Consider the following 22,788-nt stretch of genomic DNA (forward strand, 5'->3'; position numbering starts at 1 on the left):
AATATTACTAAAATGCATACAGATTATTTGATGAATTTAAACTTGTTTACGTTTTGCCTTTTCAAATAGCCAACACATTGTGAACTAATCATTAAACTGTAAAGCTGATTTTAATCAGAGTGTAGGTAGGACTGGCATCCTTACATGCGATTTATTGACAACAGCAACAAATCTAAGAAACACGATGGAGGAAAAGTCTTCAAAGCTGAAGATTGTTACGGTTTTTTAAATCAGTAACCGCAAAGCCTTCAGAGAAAGAGACTTTGGCTCATGACATTATGGAGCCCAAGCTAACAACTGTGCTGCAAAGATTGGAGTCAAAGTCATAGTCGAAGATCTGAAAACTTTACACGACTGTAAAGTACCTGAGTAGTGCCTTCACTTGAAGACACCAGTTTGATGTCATAGCAAAACAGGAGATAGTCGTGACACATAAAACTTTGTATTTGTGCTGATGAACATGAAATCTGTATTTTCTTTCATTCCACCAAGCATGAATTACAAAGTATTATGTATCAGCAGGACATGTTGTTTGTCTTGAGCCAAAGGGGCAGGACTCAGCAGCCTGTAGTCCAGGAAAAGATGTGGACATTATATGGACACTATAGATGAGGATATATAGGTATATGATGGATAAATTATGTTTATGCAATATTTGTACAATAATCTGTCTGTTTGAACAAAAGCCACAAAGTTTTCCTGAAATGAATAACTTTTTAATACATAACCTTAAACTTAACCATGTTTTTACCAGCTACCTTTGACCAAGTAGTTTGGAATGTGTTAAATAGCTGTCAAATTTCTGCATGGTGTTAAAAGTGGTGAAACTTTTTATCAGTGTAATGAGCGCTGTATTTTAACATGACTTGGCGACGGCCACAGTGAAGTCGTGTGGGGCTGTTCTTTAATTAAACCGGAGGGTGAGCTGCAGGAGGTTATAAGGGACTAATAAAAGGCATCAACTAAAGGCGCCTTAGCCTCGTCTCAGGGGACATGTGCTGGATGATGAAGTGTTCCAACTTTGCAGATTAGGGGTTTTTAAGCCATGATCCAACACTATTTGGGCCCACACACAGTGTTTTAGAGAAACCATTTCATCTGGAGTGGTGGGCATTCAGTGCAAGTAAGCACTCTCTCCTTCTGGACCACGAATGGATAATAACTGTTCGAGTAGCTGCTAAAACTTGAGTCAAGAATTTCTTTCCCGATTATGACTCATTGCAAGATGTTTGCTGATGTGTTTATTCACAGTATTTTTACTCCTCGGTGAACTCCGACAGAAGCTCATAATATACTGTTTTTTTCTGGGAGAACTGTTGCAGATATATGGAGGAGAGTAATGGTGTGTTATTACACTGAAACCATGATGAACGTGGCAAACATTTGGAAGTAATTTCACTCTTTGAGGACCTTGTATAGCAACATGGAGCTCATGTCCGAGAAGGTTTTTGAGCCAGTGAAAGCAGAGACATTTTAGGTCAAAGTAAACCTAACTCCAGTTTTCCTGCAGTATCCCTAAGTATAATAAATGATGTATCATTCAATGCTCTGCTTAAATCCACCGCAGCACTGTCATTTACTGTGTAAACATAGAAAGTAATCAAACTAAATATATGTTTTGATGAACTGTCTACTTTACTAAGACTACCTGGCTGAATTGTCTGTGACCTGCAGTTTTAAGGGACATTGCAAATTCATACTGCTGTATCTTTCCATGGGTGCTTTAGCCTGCCAGGACATCCAGGTGGTTGGATTTTGCTGTATTGGAGAAAATCCACTTTTTTTATCAGCTGTGTCCCTAAAGAATAATCATGAAGTCATTGCAAAAATACCACAGTTTTTGGTTGCCTTAGTGTTCATCAGCCTAAAAGCTCACCTGGCAGCTTTTGTCCACATTTGTCCGGTTCACCTCGGACAGGTTTGGCCTCACATTCTGCACTGCTCTTAATCCAGTCAGCGTCTGTGAATTCCAGCTTTGATATGATACAATATAAACAGACAAGAAGCTGCTGCTGTAAGATTTTGAATGTAGCTATGCCAAAGCATCTTTAGGGAAATTATCCAACTGCTATTATAAATCCAGCAGGGGACAGCGTGGTATGTATGTGTCCTTAACTTCTTCTTCGCTTGCTTTCACAGTGGCGCTTGCCATTTCAAATTGCATGAATCAGTATTAGTGGTTGTCTGTTTTGAGGGGAAACTGCCCCACTCCTGCAACGACACACAACTTCAAATACATGCAAAGATGGTCACATTTTGAGATGAAATCCTTGACAAAACGTCCTCCGTCCATTATTTTCATTGAGGTAATAATTTTGTTGTGTGACAGACTGTCAATATTATGATATGATATAAATAAATAAATATAACTATAAATATAACATATAATGTTTAAATATACTAATGATGAACCTGAAAATGAAATAGAATAACAAACTGGAAAGTTTGAAGGATGTAACTGTTACTTAAGTGGACATTTCTGACCCCATAAATAAATGAATGATTGAATGAATAATTAAGTAAATAATTAACTACATAAAGAATAATGATGACCTTTAGAAATATGGATTTTGAAAAAATTCTATAAATTTTTCCTTAAAACCACTATTTAGTACAAAATTTGAATATGTGCTTACATTAAGATAATAATTTTTTTACAACCTTATATGACTCAAGTTCTTTTCTTCTACTAAGAATTAAGAACATGTGTCTTGAACCAAAAACATCAGCAGGAACAGTTTCACCTCTTACATTAGTTTGTGACTAAGCTACCCAGCAACAGCTCAAAGAACTGCTGAAAATGACTCATTTATCAATGAACTTCCAGTTTAGATGCTCTGTTTTGCTTTATCTATGACATCATGACTAAAGACAAAAAATGTGCCCTTTTTTGCGTGCTAGAGTGTGGATGTGTCTATAGAGAATGAGGGGTTGAATTCCAACACAGGTTTGTTTGTATTGTATTCCAGTTTGCACTGAAGTGGCCTTTTGTATAAACAAAATCTGCATTCTACCTTCAGTATCATGTTTCATAATCACACTGCATTAGTTGCCTTTGAAAGGCCTAAGCCTCGTGTCTCAGTTCAATTCTATTCCTCTTAACCAAAGTCTAAACATATCTGTCCATTAAAAGTTCTAAAGATGGTTTTTATGGGTCAAATTTTGCAGGGGCTCAGATTTTGGCATAACACTCGCTTGATAATTAACAGATCTGGAACTCGGCAGCACAATTTACCTTTTACCCTTTCCCCAATTCTTACCCTTTCCACCAAAGCTGACCATTTTAGCCAAAAAATGTCCAAAAACAAAGCTGACTGGGCAACAAGAGTAGCATGTACAGGTAATGGGACAGAAAGATGGTACTTTTTTCCTAGCATGTGACATGGATTGGTGTACTTTTATACTTCTGTTGTGTCTTCTAGTCCAGCACTGTGACCAAGCTAGCACTTCCATTAGCCAAGCTGATGTGCTAGTAGCTAATATTTTGACCTCCAACTGACCACTATTGCCCGTGCACAGCTGCAAGTATTTTTTGCAATAATGAGATCTTAAAGAATCATTCAATTATTAGATAAAAAAAATATATACAATGATGAATTAATTTGAGGTAATGTTTGCATTTTTCAAAGGATCAATCTACAATCCTGTTGTACTTTTCTCGTGGAAAAATACAAACTGGTGCACTATGTTTTCTTCAATCTTCAGAACGGATTTATGGTCTGGACGAGCTTCAAATACTTAAGTACAGTGTGTGAGCTGTACAAAGTCTGTGACATTTCTGCCTTTATTTGGTTAGCACTGTAGAGCTACTCCCCCCTGAGCTGTCACCTTATCGTGGTGGGGGAGTTTGCGTGCCCCAATGAGTCTGGGAGCTATGTTGCCCGGGGCTTTAAGCCCCTGGTAGGGTCACCCAAGGCAAACAGATCCTAGATGAGGGACCAGACAAAGAACAGCTCAAAAGACTCCTTATGATGAACAAAAAATTTGGACCTCGTGATCCCTTGCCCGGATATGGGACAGGCCCGGGGGTGGGGCCCGGCAGCGGGCGCCTGGTGGCGGGGCCTGTGCCCATGGGGCTCGGTCGGGCATAGCCCGAAATGATGACGTGGGTCCCCCTTCCGACGGGCTCACCACCCGTGGGAGGGGCCAAGGGGGTCGGGTGCGATGTGAGCTGGGTAGCAGCCGAAGGCAGAGGCCTTGGCGGTCTGATCCTCGGCTACTGAAGCTAGCTCTTGGGACGTGGAATGTCACCTCTCTGTTGGGGAAGGAGCCGGAGCTGGTGCGCGAGGCTGAGCGGTTCCGGCTAGATATAGTCGGACTCACCTCGACGCACGGCTTGGGCTCTGGAACCAGTCCTCTTGAGAGGGGTTGGACTCTCTTCCACTCTGGAGTTGCCCGTGGTGAGAGGCGCAGAGCAGGTGTGGGCATACTTATTGCCCCCCGGCTGTGTGCCAGTACATTGGGGTTTACCCCAGTGAACGAGAGGGTAGCCTCCCTCCGCCTTCGGGTGGGGGGACGAGTCCTGACTGTTGTTTGTGCCTATGCGCCAAACAGCAGTTCAGAGTACCCACCCTACCGGAGACTCCCTCGTTCTGCTGGGGGACTTCAATGCTCACGTGGGCAATGACAGTGAGACCTGGAGGGGTGTGATTGGGAGGAACGGCCCCCCCGATCTGAACCAGAGTGGTGTTATGTTGTTGGACTTCTGTGCTGGTCATGGACTGTCCATAACGAACACCATGTTCAGACATAAGGGTGTCCATATGTGCACTTGGCACCAGGACACCCTTGGCCGCAGTTCGATGATCGACTTTGTGGTTGTATCATCGGACTTGCGGCCATATGTCCTGGACACTCGGGTGAAGAGAGGGGCGGAGCTGTCAACTGATCACCACCTGGTGGTGAGTTGGCTCCGCTGGTGGGGGAGGATGCCGATCAGACCTGGCAGGCCCAAACGTATTGTGAGGGTCTGCTGGGAGCGTTTGTCAGAATCCCCCGTCAGAAGGAGCTTTAACTCCCATCTCCGGCAGAGCTTCAACCATATCCCGGGGGAGGTGAGGGACATTGAGTCCGAATGGGCCATGTTCCGTGACTCCATTGCCGAGGCAGCTGATTGGAGTTGTGGCCGTAAGGTGGTCGGTGCCTGTCGTGGTGGCAACCCTCGAACCTGCTGGTGGACACCAGTGGTGAGGGAAGCCGTCAAGCTGAAGAAGGAGTCCTATCGGGCCTTTTTGGCCAGTGGGACCCTGGAAGCAGCTGATAGGTACCGACAGGCCAGACGGGCCGCGGCTTCGGCGGTTGCTGAGGCAAAAACTCGGGCCTGGGAGGAGTTCGGTGAGACCATGGAGAACGATTTCCGGACGGCCTCGAAGAGATTCTGGTCCACCATCCGGCGTCTCAGGGGGGGGAAGCGGCTCACAGTCAACACTGTTTACAGTGGGGACGGGGCTTTGCTGACCTCAACTAGGGATGTTGTGCTCGGAAGAGGCAGAGTCGGAGAGCTCGGAGACGGGGCCTCCCATTTCTGGGGCTGAGGTTGCCGAGGTGGTCAAAAAGCTCCTCGGTGGCAAGGCCCCGGGGGTGGATGAGGTCCGTCCTGAGTTTCTCAAGGCTCTGGATGTTGTAGGGCTGTCTTGGCTGACACGCCTCTGCAGCATCGCGTGGACATCGGGGACAGTGCCTCTGGACTGGCAGATTGGGGTGGTGGTCCCCCTCTTTAAAAAGGGGGACCGGAGGGTGTGTTCCAACTATAGGGGTATCACACTCCTCAGCCTCCCTGGTAAGGTCTATTCGGGGGTATTGGAGAGGAGGATCCGTCGGATAATCGAGCCTCGGATTCAGGAGATGCAGTGTGGCTTTCGTCCTGGCCGTGGAACAGTGGATCAGCTCTATACCCTCGGCAGGATCCTGGAGGGTGCATGGGAGTTCGCCCAACCAGTCTACATGTGTTTTGTGGACTTGGAGAAAGCGTTCGACCGTGTCCCTCGTGGAGTCCTGTGGGGGGTGCTCCGGGAATATGGAGTGCCGGACCCCTTGATAGGGGCCGTTCGGTCTCTGTATGACCGGTGCCAGAGTTTGGTCCGCATTGCCGGCAGTAAGTCGGATACGTTTCCGGTGAGAGTTGGACTCCGTCAGGGCTGCCCTTTGTCACCGATTCTGTTCCTAACTTTTATGGACAGAATTTCTAGGCGCAGCCAGGGCATTGAGGGTGTCCGATTTGGCGACCTCAGAATCGGGTCTCTGCTTTTTGCAGATGATGTGGTTCTGTTAGCGTCGTCAGGCCGTGACCTTCAGCTCTCACTGGAGCGATTCGCAGCCGAGTGTGAAGCGGCTGGGATGAGAATCAGCACCTCCAAATCCGAGACTATGGTTCTCAGCCGGAAAAGGGTGGAATGCTCTCTCCGGGTCGGGAATGAGATCCTTCCCCAAGTGGAGGAGTTCAAGTATCTCGGGGTCTTGTTCACGAGTGAGGGACGAATGGAGCGGGAGATTGACGGGCGGATCGGTGCGGCGTCTGCAGTGTTGTGGGCTCTGCACCGACCCGTCGTTGTGAAGAGGGAGCTGAGCCAGAAGGCGAAGCTCTCTACTTACTGGTCAATCTACGTTCCCATCCTCACCTATGGTCACGAGTTGTGGGTAGTGACCGAAAGAACAAGATCGCGAATACAAGCGGCCGAAATGGGTTTCCTCCGCAGGGTGTCTGGGCTCTCCCTTAGAGATAGGGTGAGAAGCTCAGTCATCCGGGAGGGGCTCGGAGTAGAACCGCTGCTCCTCCGCATTGAGAGGAGTCAGATGAGGTGGCTCGGGCATCTGGTTAGGATGCCCCCTGGGCGCCTCCCTGGGGAGGTGTTCCGGGCACGTCCCACTGGGAGGAGACCCCGGGGAAGACCCAGGACACGCTGGAGAGACTTTGTCTCTCGGCTGGCCTGGGAACGCCTCGGGGTCCCCCCGGAAGAGCTGGAGGAAGTGGCCGGGGACAGAGACGTCTGGGTTTCTCTACTCAAGCTGCTGCCCCCGCGACCCGACCCCCGGATAAGCGGCAGATGATGGATGGATGGATGGACTGTAGAGCTAGACAGAAAATATGGGAAGAGATAACTCTTGAAATGACATGGAGTGTAGGCTGGGTGGACTCATCTTTTTAGCACATATGCTATACACTCATATTTTCTGACCTTGCAGGTCACTGCAGTCCATCAAAACTCTTTTACCAGAGTACTGTGTACTCACAGTCCATCAAACTTGTACGTTGGCACACAACTCAAGAAGATGACACAAAATGAACATTTCTGATTTTTTTTTCAGAAAGACCCCTTTTTTCTCCATTTAACAGTGTTGAACTTTAATGGAGTTGCTGAATGACACATTAATGCAAGACTCTGTTCCGCACTAAGGACAAAATTATAGAGCAGACTTCAGTCTGGCTGCTATACTGACACAGTCTCCACTGATCAAATTTTGGTCTCAGAAGTAATTTTTTATCAGCCCACAGTGGAAAATACGACTTGCTGATTATCCCTTATACCTTATCTGATATTTTCTGTAAATCACATACGGTTTGGTTTGTAGTTTTAAAGTAAATCCTGTGGTGTCCTAACAGCATGAGGCAGATAATATATTCAGCATATGTCACACAAATTGGCCACAAACTCAGATGTTCCCTAATTGCTTTAAGGTGGATTTCACAGAGCACTAGGAAAAGAGTTACAGTGACAGTGATTCAATAGAGCTAAGCACTTACAGTGTGTTTGGCCACAAGCAGTCACACTAGTGCTGAATGGATATAGCTTTGAGAGAAGTGGTACAACTATAAAACTGCAAAGTGGGACAGGTTGTCGAGTTTAATACAATGCTTTATGGAACAGTTCAATGTTTGCAAATGTTGGCCACTTTCACCACTTGTACTAATGTGCTCTGTATATTCTAACAATGTTATCTTTCTACAGTTACAGCTCCAGGGTGTATATAAACTGACAAAGAGGCTGTAAATTGAAACACCACTATATCATGTCTTTATTACACTTGCCAAGGCTGAAATGTGTGTGTATTGTTTCGATGCCAAAACAGATGTCAAAGCAAAACGTATGAGCGTTGCCAGTGCCTCAGTGGAGTTGTTTCACACTGATGACCAACAAGGGCCTATGTCCTTTGTGACAAGTAAGTGCCAGATGGCTATGTGTGATGAAATACAATACATGTAAGCCTACAGTGTGTAATCTTTATGCATTTGGTATAACTTGAGTCACAGGTTGGATCTTGGTCATGTACGGACAACTTTCTGGAAACAACCCAGTGATCTGCATCAAAATGATAATTTCCCTTTTTAACAGTTACAGATAAAGATAGGAAATAGATGTGGTGCAACTATAGCTTTCGACAAACTTAGGTGATATACAAGCAATTCCAATTGCTGTAAGGGATTTCCGGTGGAAAAAACTCTTACTCAGGATTGTTATCAATAAAGACTTTGCACATTCAAACTTATAGAGTCAGTGGACATACAGTATAGTCAGATTGAGATAGATTAGTGTAACATTTAAACGCTAACAAGTTGTTTCACACATGGAAAAGTGGAGTAGTTTGTTGCATCCATCTATCTTTCCTCCTGGACTGAACAGAAACTCTAAATCACTTTTAGTCCAACCTTATTGGCACTTTACCAATCTCTGGCATTCTCATCTCCCTTTTAATTCTACTGTATGTTTGGTGTAAAATTAAATAACATATAATGTAAAACACTAAACCTATTAGACACAGATATGTTGCTGTAATGTAACTTCAGCAAATACTGGATGAAGCAGTTTGGACTATGTGATTTAGGGAAGAAGATGGGGCTTGACAGATTGTGGTCACTGAGTCCAGCTGTCTGTTTGATTCACTACGATGCCTATTTTTCCAGGTGTAACACAGTTTGAGTTTCAACAAAAAGATGTTATCAAATACCATAGACCAACATAGGTTTTACTTTTAGAATGATATATTTACTTATGCATACTTATGCATCTCTGCATTATACATTACATTATCAATGTTTACAAGCAGTTTATGTAGGTTTCCTAAGTAGAAGGGTCAGTTAGCTTAAATTAGCATTAAGACTTAAAAATGGAAGAAACAAGTCTTTTAACTATGTTTGGTTGTGACAAATTCTTATTCATGTACCAGTATCTCTATAGATCACTGGCTCACAACGACACTGTACACCCTGTTAATATGAAAACAGGAGAAATGTGAAAATTAGCTAGGCTAATTGTTAGCCTATTTTTTAGTCTCCATGCTAATCCATGCCAGTTTTTAAAACACAGATCAAACATGTTTCCAAAAAATTAAAAATCCCTTCTTCAACCAAGAATGTGTAACTGTGCCATTACACACAAAATTACATTGTGGTGTTTTTTTTTTTTAAATTAATTGCCTTTTAGATATTTGTTATTTATATGAGTGGAAGGTTTGAGCTGCCTCATGCCTCAGCCTCATGTTGACATGGGTCACTCCTTCATACTGATAGGAGTTAAGTCAATACTCATTAATCACTGCTTTTATATCTGCACTTTGGTGAGAAAATTTGTATGGAAATATGAAACCTTACAGCATATGTCAGTGATATTTCTGCCTCTTATTTATCAATTTAATAGGCTCCTATATTTCCTTAACTGTTGTGGTCAGAGAGTGCTGTTCTGACAGCTTCATTGTAGCTCTTTTCAACTGTGGCTGTGAAAAGTTGTGTCAGAGATTTGGCCCAAGGTTAGAACTTAAAGACATGGTCTATACGCAAACACATTAGGACACTATTTATCGAAAATGTTTATTAGCTTGATTGATGCCTGTCAAATGCCTCAGTATGTTGAAATGTTGTCATTTTGTTGCTCACTGGGAAACCTCTTTGTGAGACTGTCCAAACCCTTCATGAACTCTCCTTGTCAGCTCTGGTCATTATATTCCTATATATTGGCTAGTATTGAATGATCTTAATACTAACACATCATAAAATAGGAAATAAGACCATATCATTTCAGCAACATTTCTGCAGAGGGTCTCTATAAACACAGAAGTCAAGAGTTTAATTTTCAGTGTGTAATGTATTTGTTTGCCCCTGCACTCCTTGTTCAGCCTACAAACTGGTGGTACCTGTTAGAATGATTTATTTTTTTACATTTAACAACAACACTTTATTTGTTGTTCTAAAACCATTTTTATCCAAGCTGATATTGTTGAAAAACCAATGTATGGAGAGTAACTTGTAACTTATATGAGATTATTTACAGGGAGTGTGTTTTGGCAGAGCACACTAGAAATCTGATCACTGAAACCATCCTGGTGTTCCATAGCATTCATATTTCCCCTCGTGCATAAATCTGAGGTCAAGTTTTAAACTTCGATATAACACAAAATGTTTGTCACATGGACTGTGAAGTATGTTAGATTGTTGATGGGCTTATTTTTTTCTTATGATAAAGGCCAGTCTCGCTGGGATGTAACCGAACTGTCCAGCACCCTGTCTGACCCCCACAGGAATAGGGTTTGAACCCCACATGACTCTCGTTTTTTGACTCGCTTTGATCCGTTATCATTATGTGAGCCCTGACCTCTGCCCTGACACGTCAACATTCACTTTGATTTTGATTTCGGGGTCAGCTTTCAGCATCAGTCAGAGCCACAGCTCCAGTTTCCTTGTTAGACAGTTGAAAAACATCACTTTCAGGGTAGCTAGATGCCAGTGGATGGCTGAATAGCTCCAAAGCTGCCAATATATGAATAAGACAAATCTTACCCAAAATCTGAGTGTCTCAGACTTAAGTATAGAAATATTTGTATTTCAGTTTTCCAAAATAGAAAACAGTAATATGAAATTAGAACTACCGGTACTCTTGATTTTGCTCTTGGATTACACATTAAATCCTGACAGTGAAGCAAAGTAATGATTTAACTTAAAAAAAAACATGATCAAAGTCACTTATGTGCCTGAAGGCGGTCCAACTTAAACCAGATTATTGTCACATTAAGGAGCAGATTTATTTTCAGCAGCGATTTAGCAATTTTTGAAAGGACAGACCAACAACAAATAATGTTGTCCTGGTGACTGAGGTGTCAAGTCAGAAAATACTTCTGTGTCTCGCGCTGGTGTTTGAGGAGGAATTTTGCATTTTGTTGGTAGAATCAAATTACTTTTTGGTTTTACATGTCAACACACACACAAACCTGTTCCTCCAGTTGGGTGTAAGGCTACCTCAGTTTTCCAGATAGTTCTTATATATGTATGTAAATTGAACAGACCGGGAGCACATTCCTATTTAAATGGCCTTGAGAATGTAAGCGTGGAAAAAAATGTAAATTTCATATTTAACAATTACTTACTTACAGTTGTCCATAAAGCATAGCCATCCATTCAAAGCTCAGTGTTTTCTGTCATCAGTGAGCTCAATGTCTGTTTTCTATGAAAAGAACACCTATCTGAAGTTGGGATTATGCAAATTTTCCCATTCATGTGATACAGAACTGAACTACAGTTTGACAAGTCTTATGTCTGGTCTGGCTGTCAGTGTCTTGCTGAGAAAAGACCAAATGCCTCTGAATGTGACTCTGCATCCCACACCAAACGTCATTGCCATGCCTCAAATGTCGGGATGTGTGAAAAGGCAAATGGAAAGCTGGCTGCAGAGGGATGAAACTTATCTGGCCAGTAAGGTTCATCCGGTCTGTGCCTCTGATTCCTTTAGCAGGGCCTTTGTGCTGGAACAGACCTTTTCCTGCTGTTTCTTGCCCTAGGAGTTATAATTAAGTAAATTCAAAGAGAAATTAGACAGAGAGAAACTGGACATTCATGTCATCCAGCCACTTAAGTGTCTCTTCTTCGCCTGGACTTTTTCATAACATGAAAAGTTATGACAGCCCCTTCTCTCACTTTGCCTGGTAGCTAATTTCATGGCCGGTGCCAGGGATTTCCCGTCTTTTTATGTTTTGCCTCAGCACGTTACTCGAAGTGATGAAAGGCCAATCATTCTGGCTAAACTGTGTTAACTTTGGCCTTGAATCCCCACCCCCCCCCAAAAAAAAAAAAACTGGAAAAGCTTCACAAGAGAAGATTAGTTTTGGTATGGATGTCTTCAGTGGGCTGCAGTGGAATGAGGTGGGGGCGTGTTCTGGTCTTCTGAGCCCAAGAACTGGAGCTGTCTCCCATTGGTGAGGGGCGAGAAAAAAAAAGAGGGTTATTCAGGCACCACATTGAATACTCGTTATGTGATGGAGTCCTGTAAAAGTCTGAGCGTACCATGAAGGGTGGGAGGCAGAGGAGAAAGAAGAAGAGCGCATTGTCTCCCGAGAATCATACTGTACGAAGAGAGGAGGGTGTGACGGGACTGGAAAGAAAATTCCTGTCAGTCACGTTTTATTTCCAAGCGACTAGAGCTCTGTGTTGAGCAAAAAGGACTGGGTTGATGTTTTCTTACCAGTTTGAAAAATTCCCTGGAGAAACCCACACACAGCACTCCCCTCAGACATTTCTCTCCTTATTGAACAATAATAGGGAGGATTATGTGTGCATGGACAGAGGCGGAGTGATGGACTGTGGGCTGAATCATTTTCTTAATATGATGAGCTTTGAGCACTGCCTGCTGTGGTTGTTTCTGCTTTTCTTTTTCCTTTTTGCGTTTACAGAGTGCTTTTGTCACTTTCCGGAGCTCTGTTGCAAATTTAGTTTCATTGATCATCTTTTCCATTGCAATATGTTATTTTAAATGTGAGCAGAGTTCGTGTCAGCTCAGACTGCAGCAGGAATACGGTTATTGATTGGAACTGCCAGACTCACGTTCCCGCTGAGTTTTCTTCTTCTTCTACTCTATTAGTTTTGTCAGTTACTTGGCTGAAGGAATTCTGTCTTATATTGTGGTGCTATTTGTGATGCCAACTGCTTTGTTCCTTTTGGCATCAGCTACCTAAATTACCAGAAGAAACTAAACCAAAAGCATGTCTTCAGTTTCAAAGGTATGACCTGCTCTCCTTTTTCCCAGTTACAGTCCATGGCAGCAATATGTGCAAAAAAAAAAATCAATTTTGTCACAAAGTAGACTAAGTTATTAGACAGAAAAACATCTTCTATTTCCATGAAAAGCCATTAACTTGTTCAATATCTTGCAGCAAAGGAAGCAAGAAAGCTGAAACCAGCAGTCTCATTGCTTGAATATTGTACCATCAGTCCTTTTCTACTGCTTGTGCTTAGACACCACATCCAGCCATAGAAATCACTCTCTTTCTTGCTTTGGGTGCCTCCGTGCTTATATTGCCGTGATGCACTTTAGGATGCTCATACAGAGGGTTTGCAAACATGGAGATGCTCTGGAAGAAATCTGACATTCAAATTAAAACATTGAGCAAAATCCGGAAACACTGTTTTTTTTGTGATATCAAGGCCATGTGTTTGTTCACTTTGTGATGAAAAAAGAAGTTGAGATCTAAGATCCACTCGTGTCTACGTGTATCTTCTCTTTTGCTGTGAGGAATGCAGAGGTGAAATGAAAGTGTTTGCGACAGTACTGCGAGGTGTTAAGTACATTCACCTTCGCTCTTTCAGAAGTAAAATGCAACCAACAAAAATCAAGTGAAAAGAAAGGAAAAGCCTTGTGAAAGTTGTTGGAAAGTCTAATTTTGAAATGAGCAATTACCTCCAAAATTGACAACATTCTAATCGACCACAGCCCCACCATGATTTTGCTGCTAAACATTTGTTTATTAGCATTTAAACATCAAGTCTTGTTGCCTTATTGCCTACTTTGATTTATTTCAGATCAGTTGGCCAATGCATATACCAAATATTGTAATTTGATATCCAAACAGAGTGCAGTCAATTCAGTTTTGGCCAAGTTGCACACCAGTACCTGTAATAGCTACATATGTCCACAGCGCAAACATTTTTGTAGTGTGACATTAAAGGTTCAATTCCATTTTATGGACCTATTGTTTTGTATAGAGCAGCTTTCACTTGACATAATGAGCCCGAACCATAAAGTGCATTTGCAGTTTTTTAACCAAATCGTTTAGTTTTTATTCCCAACTCTTAACCAAATACTCTTTAACAATCTTTAATATGTAATTCAAGAACAAGTGGCATTAGAATATAAAAGTTAACGAAGTTCTCAAAATTTTGGTGGGGGGGCCTCATAAAAAAAAAAAAGGGGGTTCAAAGTCAGGATAAGTGATCCACTCCATTTCCGTTGTGTTTTTTTTGTGTTTTTGCGAATGTTTGTGACAGTTTCACAAACTTAGGTATGTCACGCTTCTAAAGGAAAACGTAGCTGTGCTAGCATTTTGAAGCTTTGAATTCGCAGTCTTCTTGCAGCGTTTGAGCCTCTGTTGTGAAACTGCTACATGTTGCCCTGTGGACCAACATGCTGTTTCAACATTTTGGATTGATTTCATGTTCAAGCTTCAATGCATTTTCTTTCCTATCCCTAACCACGTATTTCATTTTGTAAAACTAACCAAAGAGAAGGAGGTAAAGCACCAGTGAAAGGACTACTACAGAATGAAGCTGTGATATCCACTGTAAAACTGCAATATTTTTCAGAACTGGAGAGCAGGAGCTCTGACATCTGATAGCACTTGTTTTAGTGCCATCTGCTTGTCTGTTGGTAGATAACGCTGATATTGGCGCAAAGTCCTTCATGTATGTGTCCCAAAGTTAATGAAGAAAAAAGTAAAATAATAATATCAGGCATGTGAACATTGTTAGTGAAAGATACATTCAACAAAAGCTACGTATGGAACAGTCCAAAACATATGTGTAGTTTTGGTTTCAAAAATGTGAAATAGCAAATTATTTTTTGTGAAACTTTCAAACCTGTGGTCTGAAAAACTGAGGCGTTCTCTCTGCACATTGTTACTATACAGATTTAAGTGAATATCTGGGTTTAACGTACCATTCCTACATCCGATTCCTGGACTGAAAAAGATAAAATTACTTCAGGTGCTTTTCTTACTGCCTCAAAAGACAGTCGCAACTCATTTTCTGGAATAAAACTGGGGTTTTCCAATCTGTGGTTTATTATTTATTGTATTCTTAACTCTTGGTCTTTGTTTGTAATCATTTAAACCAAAAACGAGCAGCCAGTCGATTAATCCATTCTAATGAAATTCTTTATATTAATCTCTTGTTATTGGAAATGGTGTGTTTTTTTTACTGCGAGGGCCTGTTGAACTTCCCAACTTTAATGAAATGATCCCTCAAAATCCCAGCAGCTGCTCTGGCAGTGGGATCCAGCGTGTTAACTTTGGAGGGAAGCTCCTGTTTGAACCAGTTAGATCTCCATGAGGGATTTCTCCTGCTGAATAAATGTGTTTCTTTTACCATGAGAAGCAGACTGTATGTTGGACATCATTTTGCTTTTGTATACCATTTTGGTCTATACTGTGTTATAGAGGTCAAGCTTAAAGGGATATAAAAATCATGTTCACGGGACACAGCAACTGTGAACATGTCTCGCAACATGCACTGACAGCGTGAGTAGCATCACTAAACCAGAGTGTCACTCAGATAGCGAAAAGTGCTGTGAGACTGTTGGTATACGTTTATAATAAAAGCCTTCAAAATGCCATTGCATAACCAGACTCATTAAATATTCCTTAGAGTTCAGCACGTCAGCGCTGTCAAGGCCCTCTGCATTAATGAGACAGTAATTAATCCAACAGCAACGATTTTCTGGGCCCAGTGACAGCTGCAGCTGGCTGATGGTTGAACTAGGTTACAAGCCTCTGCCAAGTGTAACATCACTTCTTATTTAACTGTAATGTTTGACAATTCTCACTTACCCCCTTATTAAATAGTACTACCAGTGAAACCCAACAAATTCCTAGATTACAGTGTGCAATGTAAAATGCTCATGTTTGATTAGCTTTTCATGTTTTGCACCCCCGAATCTTGAACATAACCTTGTGTTAAGCAGTTACTCTCCATAATGTCAGGTTGCATGAAAACAGGAGCCATAACAGGGGTAAGAAGGAAGAACATATTTCTAATGTTTTTGTTTTTGCCCCTTTAAAAAAAACAAAAAACATTTGTAAACATTTGTTTTGCCCTGCCTATAGGAAAGTATCTTGCCCAGACATTGAAAATTTAATGATCTATTTATAACCTTTGAATGATCTTCTTGACAGTGGAGGGATGGTGAAAAATAGGTCAATGACAGATGGGTAGGTGTCATGTAACTCATAGTTTGATGACGTCAGCTTTAATTGATCGATTTTTTTCTCTTTTTTTTTTTTCTGACAAAATTATATCATTACATTCTGCAAAATGTCAGGCAGAGGTGAAATGTCATGCAGTAACAAAACAGGAACTGCCCTTTTCGTTCAGTTGACATTTACTGTCTTCCTGTGGACAGAGTCACATTGCTAGTTTGCTCCATTTAGCTCCAATTAGGCCTTTTCAAACAAATTCAGACAATCAAGGGGAAAATCCTGGGCCATGGTTTTTCTCAGCAGACATACCAGCAATAAAACGTGTCTGTCGTTTCAGATTTGGTGCTTAATTAGTTTGAGAAATCTCACATTGCATGGCTGTGACCTTTAACACTCATTCCACGCTCTTTTAAGTGATTTGTGTTCATTTTGTCAGTTGAACCTTATGTGGCTTGCTTTCTGAGGGCACCCAACACAGTGAGGATTAAAGTTATGCAGTTGGGGGGAATAATGACGACTGGTGGTGTTTTGTGTGGACAGAGGTCAAAGATGGGAGGCTGCTTTCTTTGTTTGGCTCAAAGTGCGTTTGGGGGTCAGGCTGTGGAAAGCAGCCCGTTGTCCTGCAGCTCTAGAAACTTAAGCGTCTGCTTTTCATAGTGGTTATTTCATCAGCAGCAGTAAGACATAGGCACGCAGACATATAGCTAACTTTTGCATTAACACACAGAGAGAAATGAGCTTCTTAGTCTGATCTAGTTGTATACCGTCACTTTATCACTTTGGGTTATGCCGAACGATTTAGGGAGAAGATTTGGCATGAAAAAATATGAATCATGATTTAAATTAAAAGAATATACAGTGATTAATCTGTGACACTTGAACAATACAAATTGAAAACATGGAAAATATATCTCATGCGGTGATCAGTTGAAAGAGTTGAATTTCAGTTTATGACAGTTTGCTTAAGAAATGGTTAAAAGAGTGAGCCAAGTTGCTAATTAAGCTAACTGAAGCTAACGATTAAATGGCTGGCTAAAAGTAATGTATAAACTGCAAAACTGTTATTATGATGCAGTGGACAGTTGGAGAGTTAAAGTTAAAAAATATGTTGTGTTCAAATGGAACTTAATGGGATATCATTTATTTATTTTCCAGGGAGAAATTCTGATGGTCGATCCAAGCTAACAGCTATTCAGTGCGAGGCCACAAATTTGTCAATTTTTTCCCTTTAGAAACAACACAGATCTCTAGAATTTCACGCTATTTCATTCAAATGCTATATTGGGAATTTTAACATTGTGACACTTTTGCGTTTGGCAGTTGTTGACGTTGTCACTATTTTCTCAGCATAATATTGTCTGTGTTACTACGCGTCATTGCTTTCTCTGTGGCCCCCCAGCTTATCACTGGTCAGCTGTGACTCACAAATTTCTAAACTAATCACAAAATACCAACTGCAAAAAACATAAATAAATGAAAAGCTAACAAAAGCACAAATATGTATGTCATTGCTTTGTCTTTGTATAAGTAATACCCAGAAACAAGCTATCCGACTTCTCCTGACAGGCTCAACTGATCAGTGGTAGGGTACATTGCACTCGCACAGCTTATGCTTATTTTTGAATTTCCCCCCACTGGGGGAAAAATAAAATATTTTTCTATTCTTTTCTATGCAATGACACACACATCTGCTGAAAAGAGTAATAAAGTACACAGTGATAAAATTGACAATACACAATGCATGTTAGCTTAGCTTCCCTGTCATAAGTCCTTCCTGATTCGCCACACTGAGAGTGCTCTGACTGCTTTCTCCAGAAGATAAGACCCTGGCTACTCGTTTGAAAAGGGAAAAAAGTTTAAACAAACCAATATCAAACATGAGAAGTCGTATACAAGGCTGTGAATGAGTAGCTGACATCATAGTAGACAAAATAAAGAAGGATTCATGTTACCTTCACATGCAATTTTATAGATTAGAAATTATACAGGACATGTTCTGGTTTCTCTTTTATGTTGGGCCAAACAGCTTTCATACACAACCCCATTACAGCTGCTGTAAATTCGTTTTTTTCTATTGCAAGTCTGTACAAAAAAGATCATTATCTTCATAGACAGAGATGATGGATTTAAAACAGCATGGTCTGACATCAGCAAACACTGCAGGTTAGAGCTTATCTTCACTGGTCAGAGTGTGATCCTCCTGAAACTTTAAGGACTTCTTCAGGGCCAAAGGTCAGTGGGTCGACAGCAGCCCTGAAAGTACAAAGTGGCAGAAAGTGAGTATTGGGGGAGGGAAGAAACAGCAGAAAGGTGAACCCAAAATGTTTTTGGCAACTTTCCAGTTGACAGAAATTAGGAGTTAATGCCAGTCTGCCTGTCTGCTTTGATCCATCTTACAAAGTTGTTTTCCAACATTTATGTTGTGGGGTCAGCCTGCCAGCTCCAGTACCCCCATTGTCTCTAAAATTATTCATGTGCTGCAGCTGGTAGTGACCTGTCCTGTCTCAAGATAAACACACAGCAGGCCTCTTCTTATTTTGTACTGGTTTCTACAGACCCTCACAGCTGCAGTCATTTTTGGACTCTTTTCACTGTCGTCCATGGTACATTTTAGCATGCAGATGTGTAGACGAAGATATGTAGATGTGCATCATTACTCTGGCAAAGAAGTTTAGAGTGTTAGAAAAGCTAGATGCCAGATGTCTGTAGGTGAATGGCTTTTATGCAAGCGGCAGGGTATTGTGCAGTGGGAGGATCATTTACAGCGTATTCTGTCAATCGTGTTCAATTTCTCTGTCCTTCATATTGGATTGAACTACTTGAAAAGGTTTTTCATAAAAATAGCTTCAGTACACCTCATTAAAAAGTTTTATTTACAGCTGCATTAAAAGAGCAGAGCACTCATCAGAAAAATAAATAAATAAAAGGCACTGGGTGCAGCACTTTCTCTTTCTAAATCAATTTCTATTGAGCGTCACCATTGGTAATAACCTTTCCAAATCTTAGTAGCACTATAATGTATGAAATAGGAAAGGACCTCAGCAAAGGCACAATACACCTCAAAAAGGAGCTTTCAGTGTGTGAGCCTACCTAATCAATTAGAGGTGACGCATAGTTTACCTTGGAGAGTAAATACACCAAGCCCTGGGGCTGCTCATGCAGTTTCCCATGTGTGACCTCCTCTGCTCGTTTAACAAAAGTCATATGGTCGTGGCACCGGCTAATCTGCTGTTCTGCGCACACTAAAGCACACGCCTTGGCTGGGAAAGAGTTTTCATAAATATTTTTTCTTAAATGCCTTAGAGAGCGCCTTAGTAGAAGTGGAACTTTTCTGGTTGTTTTAATGAAAGCCAAATGTTGTCTTTTATTTCACTTCTCTTTTCAGATCCAGGTAGCCTGGTGAATAGTTTTCATACAGTGCATTTCAAAGCAGCTCTTGATGCTTACGTGTTTTGATATCATCCTTGAATTTTTTGATTAGAAGCATTTCCACTGAGCAAAAACGTATGTTGAAAGTGTGCCCAACCTCATCCCCGAGTTATTTATCACAGCATTTTTATGTGACACTTTTACATCTTTCTCTTCATATCACTTTGTACCTTGTAAATGTTGTGTTTGACATTTCTGCTGAGCAGCAGTGACCTGGGATAGTCTTGTACTTTAAGAGCTGTTTCTAGCAAATAGTGTTTTCACTGTCAATGGCACATGGAGGAGAAATTGGCCCCTATACTATAACCAGACATGTGCATTTGATGGAAAAGACGATGCAGATGGACCTCACACACTGACATGATCTCTTTATCCTGAAATTGTTCTAAAGCAAAGGACACTGATGCCAGTGAGCAAGGAAATGAAAGAGAAAGGGTTGGTGCGAGGGAGGTGATTAAAGATTAATTCATATTTGGGGAGCCACGAGGACCCAAAGCAAATTTCTCATAGAGGCCTTGAGCTCTGGCTTAACATTAAAGTCCCAAGTGCCATCAGTATTCAATAAAGTTTTGGTCAGAAGAAAGGAAGGCTGAAAATAAATGTTTGTCCAACTTTAAATGGTATCTGATGTGCAGCTCAAAGCCGGCTTTCTTCTAAATCTCAGATAAGAATGTTTTTAAGTATAAAGTGTTGATGTGTGTTGTTTTTTTTTGCTAAGGTTAATGTAATGACATTTCACAAAACCTTGGAAGTGAGAAACAGGTGTATCAACATGCTCTATGTCTAATATCTAAAATATGTTGAACATGTACAGCATAAGATTATTTAATTTCATGCTTGTGTGTTTTTTTTGTCTGTGTTCCAGGGGACTGTTCATCACTATACACGACCGTGGCCATATTGCTTCAATCCTCCAAAACTGGCCAGAAAAAGACATCAAGGTAATCTAGTGTTATATTGTATTATTTGACCTGTTATTTGAATTATTTGCACCTCAACGGTGTGTGCTTACACATGTCGAGTTGGTAATGTTGGTAATGATTCATCAGCGTGATGACAGCGTTGTTAGATGGAGCGGTGTGTTGCCCATTTTGCCTCTTTTACTACCTTCCCTGTCAGCTCAGAGGCATATAGAAGGCAGATCAACTTCAGCCCCCCCGCCCATGCCGACTCTGCACTTTCACATAAGACATCAATGCACTTCAAAGACAGTTCAGTCCTGGCTTGATAGTCGTATCTGAAAAGGCCTTCATTCATTATTTTAAGTGTGTCACAATATCTCTTAGATAGGCATTGTTAAAAAGTTACATGGTGACGTTGACAAGCTCTCTCGACCTTGTTTGAAAATGTAAGGGGGCTATGTTTAGGGAGGAAAACTTCTTCAGGATTTTTGGAAAAGATTACCTCGCTGCAATGATAATCCCATCACATTTACACTAAGCTGTGATGTGGTTCTACAGATGTTCCAAAAAGTGATAAAATATTCCAAAAAAAGTGCATTTAGTGCTCTCCCTAATCATTCTTAACACTAATCACACTAGTATCTATCCTATTAGTATAACTAGATATCATGTAAAGTATCATTTCAACATTAAGGTTGGTAATTTAAAAAGTAAAACAATAAAAAATACAAAAATTAAGGATGTTGTCATAGGTTGCCGAACTATGCTGCTCACACAATGCTCCTGTATTTATTGAAATGAATCCCAGTTAGTGTTAAAATAATTTAGCGTCTCTTTTAACACTGCAGCTGCAAAGAATTGTGGGACTGAATTATCCCCATTCTTTTCCTAAAGCATGGTTAATTGATTCCTGTGCTAGAATTGACAATAAAGGAAGCATTGATGCTCCTGTCCGTAACAGTTAGAAAAATCTTCCAGCTTTTTTTACGACTATAACTCATTTCACCAAGTTGGGAAGGATACTAAGAAAAAGACGATTCATTCAACTGGACCCCTGGTTCTTAAGTGACAAGCAGTTCTGGAGCTGTAACTTTTATTGGACAGAATAACTCTCTTTGGTGTGAAAAAAGTCTTCACAATACACTTAAGCAGAGGGAAAATCCATTAAAGTAAGTGAAAGAAGAAATGGTCATTATTATTACAGCGAATAAATGGTGAGCTTTTTGTCTACAGTAGTTGAACATTTCACTTACAACTACTGACTTTAGTGCTGTGGGACAATGTTTAATCAGCATTCAGTCTCACATCAAATGACTCGGCAGTAGTCTGGAGTATTTATCCCCTCTGGCTCCGATCAGCATTGATGGGAACATCCTTAAGCGCAAACTAATTTTCCATGAGGGAGCTGCGCTCGGGGCTGCGAGAGTTGGCACAGTTCACTAATCCTTTACAGGACGACTCGTTTCCCAACCGTAACATCTCTCATGAAAGCTCTGAAATTGCGGCGACAAAGTGACAAGATTGGCATTTTTTAGCTGCCAGCTCACGCTCAGTCTCACTGTGTGGGGCTCAGTTCCATGCAGGAATGAAAAATAATAGATTCTGTGTTTGTTGTAACCTTCAGAGCACTGAGCGTAAGTAGACCCCTTGTGACAATGACATAGGATAGTGGGTATTTAGCTGTTTTAGTAGGTGTACCTGCATTTAAAAACAGTTTAAAAATACTGCTTTTGTTGTATTTTTTGGTTGAAAATCTACTATGAACCTGGCTTTTAAAAGGTAATGATGATAATATTTTGAATAAGTGCAAGTCAGATAGTTTGATAACTTTGAAACAAATTAAACAAAACTGTTGCGAAAATAGTGAACTGATGAATTGAATTATTTGTTTGGGACGTGGAAAATTTAGCTGTACTGGGTAACTTCTCAAAAAAGCTGAACTATCTCTTTAATCCTGTGCAAAGGGCAAATATGTGCAAGTCATAATCTAACCATATTTAAAATGACGACACGGCAGACATTCCTAGCATGTCAAATATACCTGCTGCCTCTGCCACCTGTTCATGGCTGTCAACAGCAAAGCATTTACTGTACCTCTGCGCCGATATGCTGCTGCTTATTCTCCGGGTGGTCTTATCATGAACTCACCTAGTGTGCCCTACTTTCAACATTTCAGAGGGGAGAGGGCAAACCAAAGCCAAGCCAGTCATCCACTAATAAGCCTTTGCAGCGTCTTCCGCATATTATCAAGCTGTTAAAGGTATTTTAAACATTCAAGTGGGAAAACTAA

General features: G+C 41.2%; 1 protein-coding gene across 1 annotated transcript in view; it reads left to right on the forward strand.

The window, feature by feature from the left end:
* The window catches only part of me1 (malic enzyme 1, NADP(+)-dependent, cytosolic), an 86,065-nt gene that overhangs the window by 38,727 nt on the left and 24,550 nt on the right, over window positions 1-22,788 (forward strand). The window contains exon 4 of the mRNA XM_072394819.1: window positions 20,462-20,537. Coding sequence (XP_072250920.1) covers window positions 20,462-20,537 — 76 coding nt within the window. The remainder of the gene's footprint in view (window positions 1-20,461; window positions 20,538-22,788) is intronic.

This window comes from Leuresthes tenuis, unplaced genomic scaffold (assembly GCF_036924035.1).
Source record: "Leuresthes tenuis unplaced genomic scaffold, fLeuTen1.0.hap1 SCAF_10, whole genome shotgun sequence".
Lineage (NCBI taxonomy): Eukaryota > Metazoa > Chordata > Actinopteri > Atheriniformes > Atherinopsidae > Leuresthes > Leuresthes tenuis.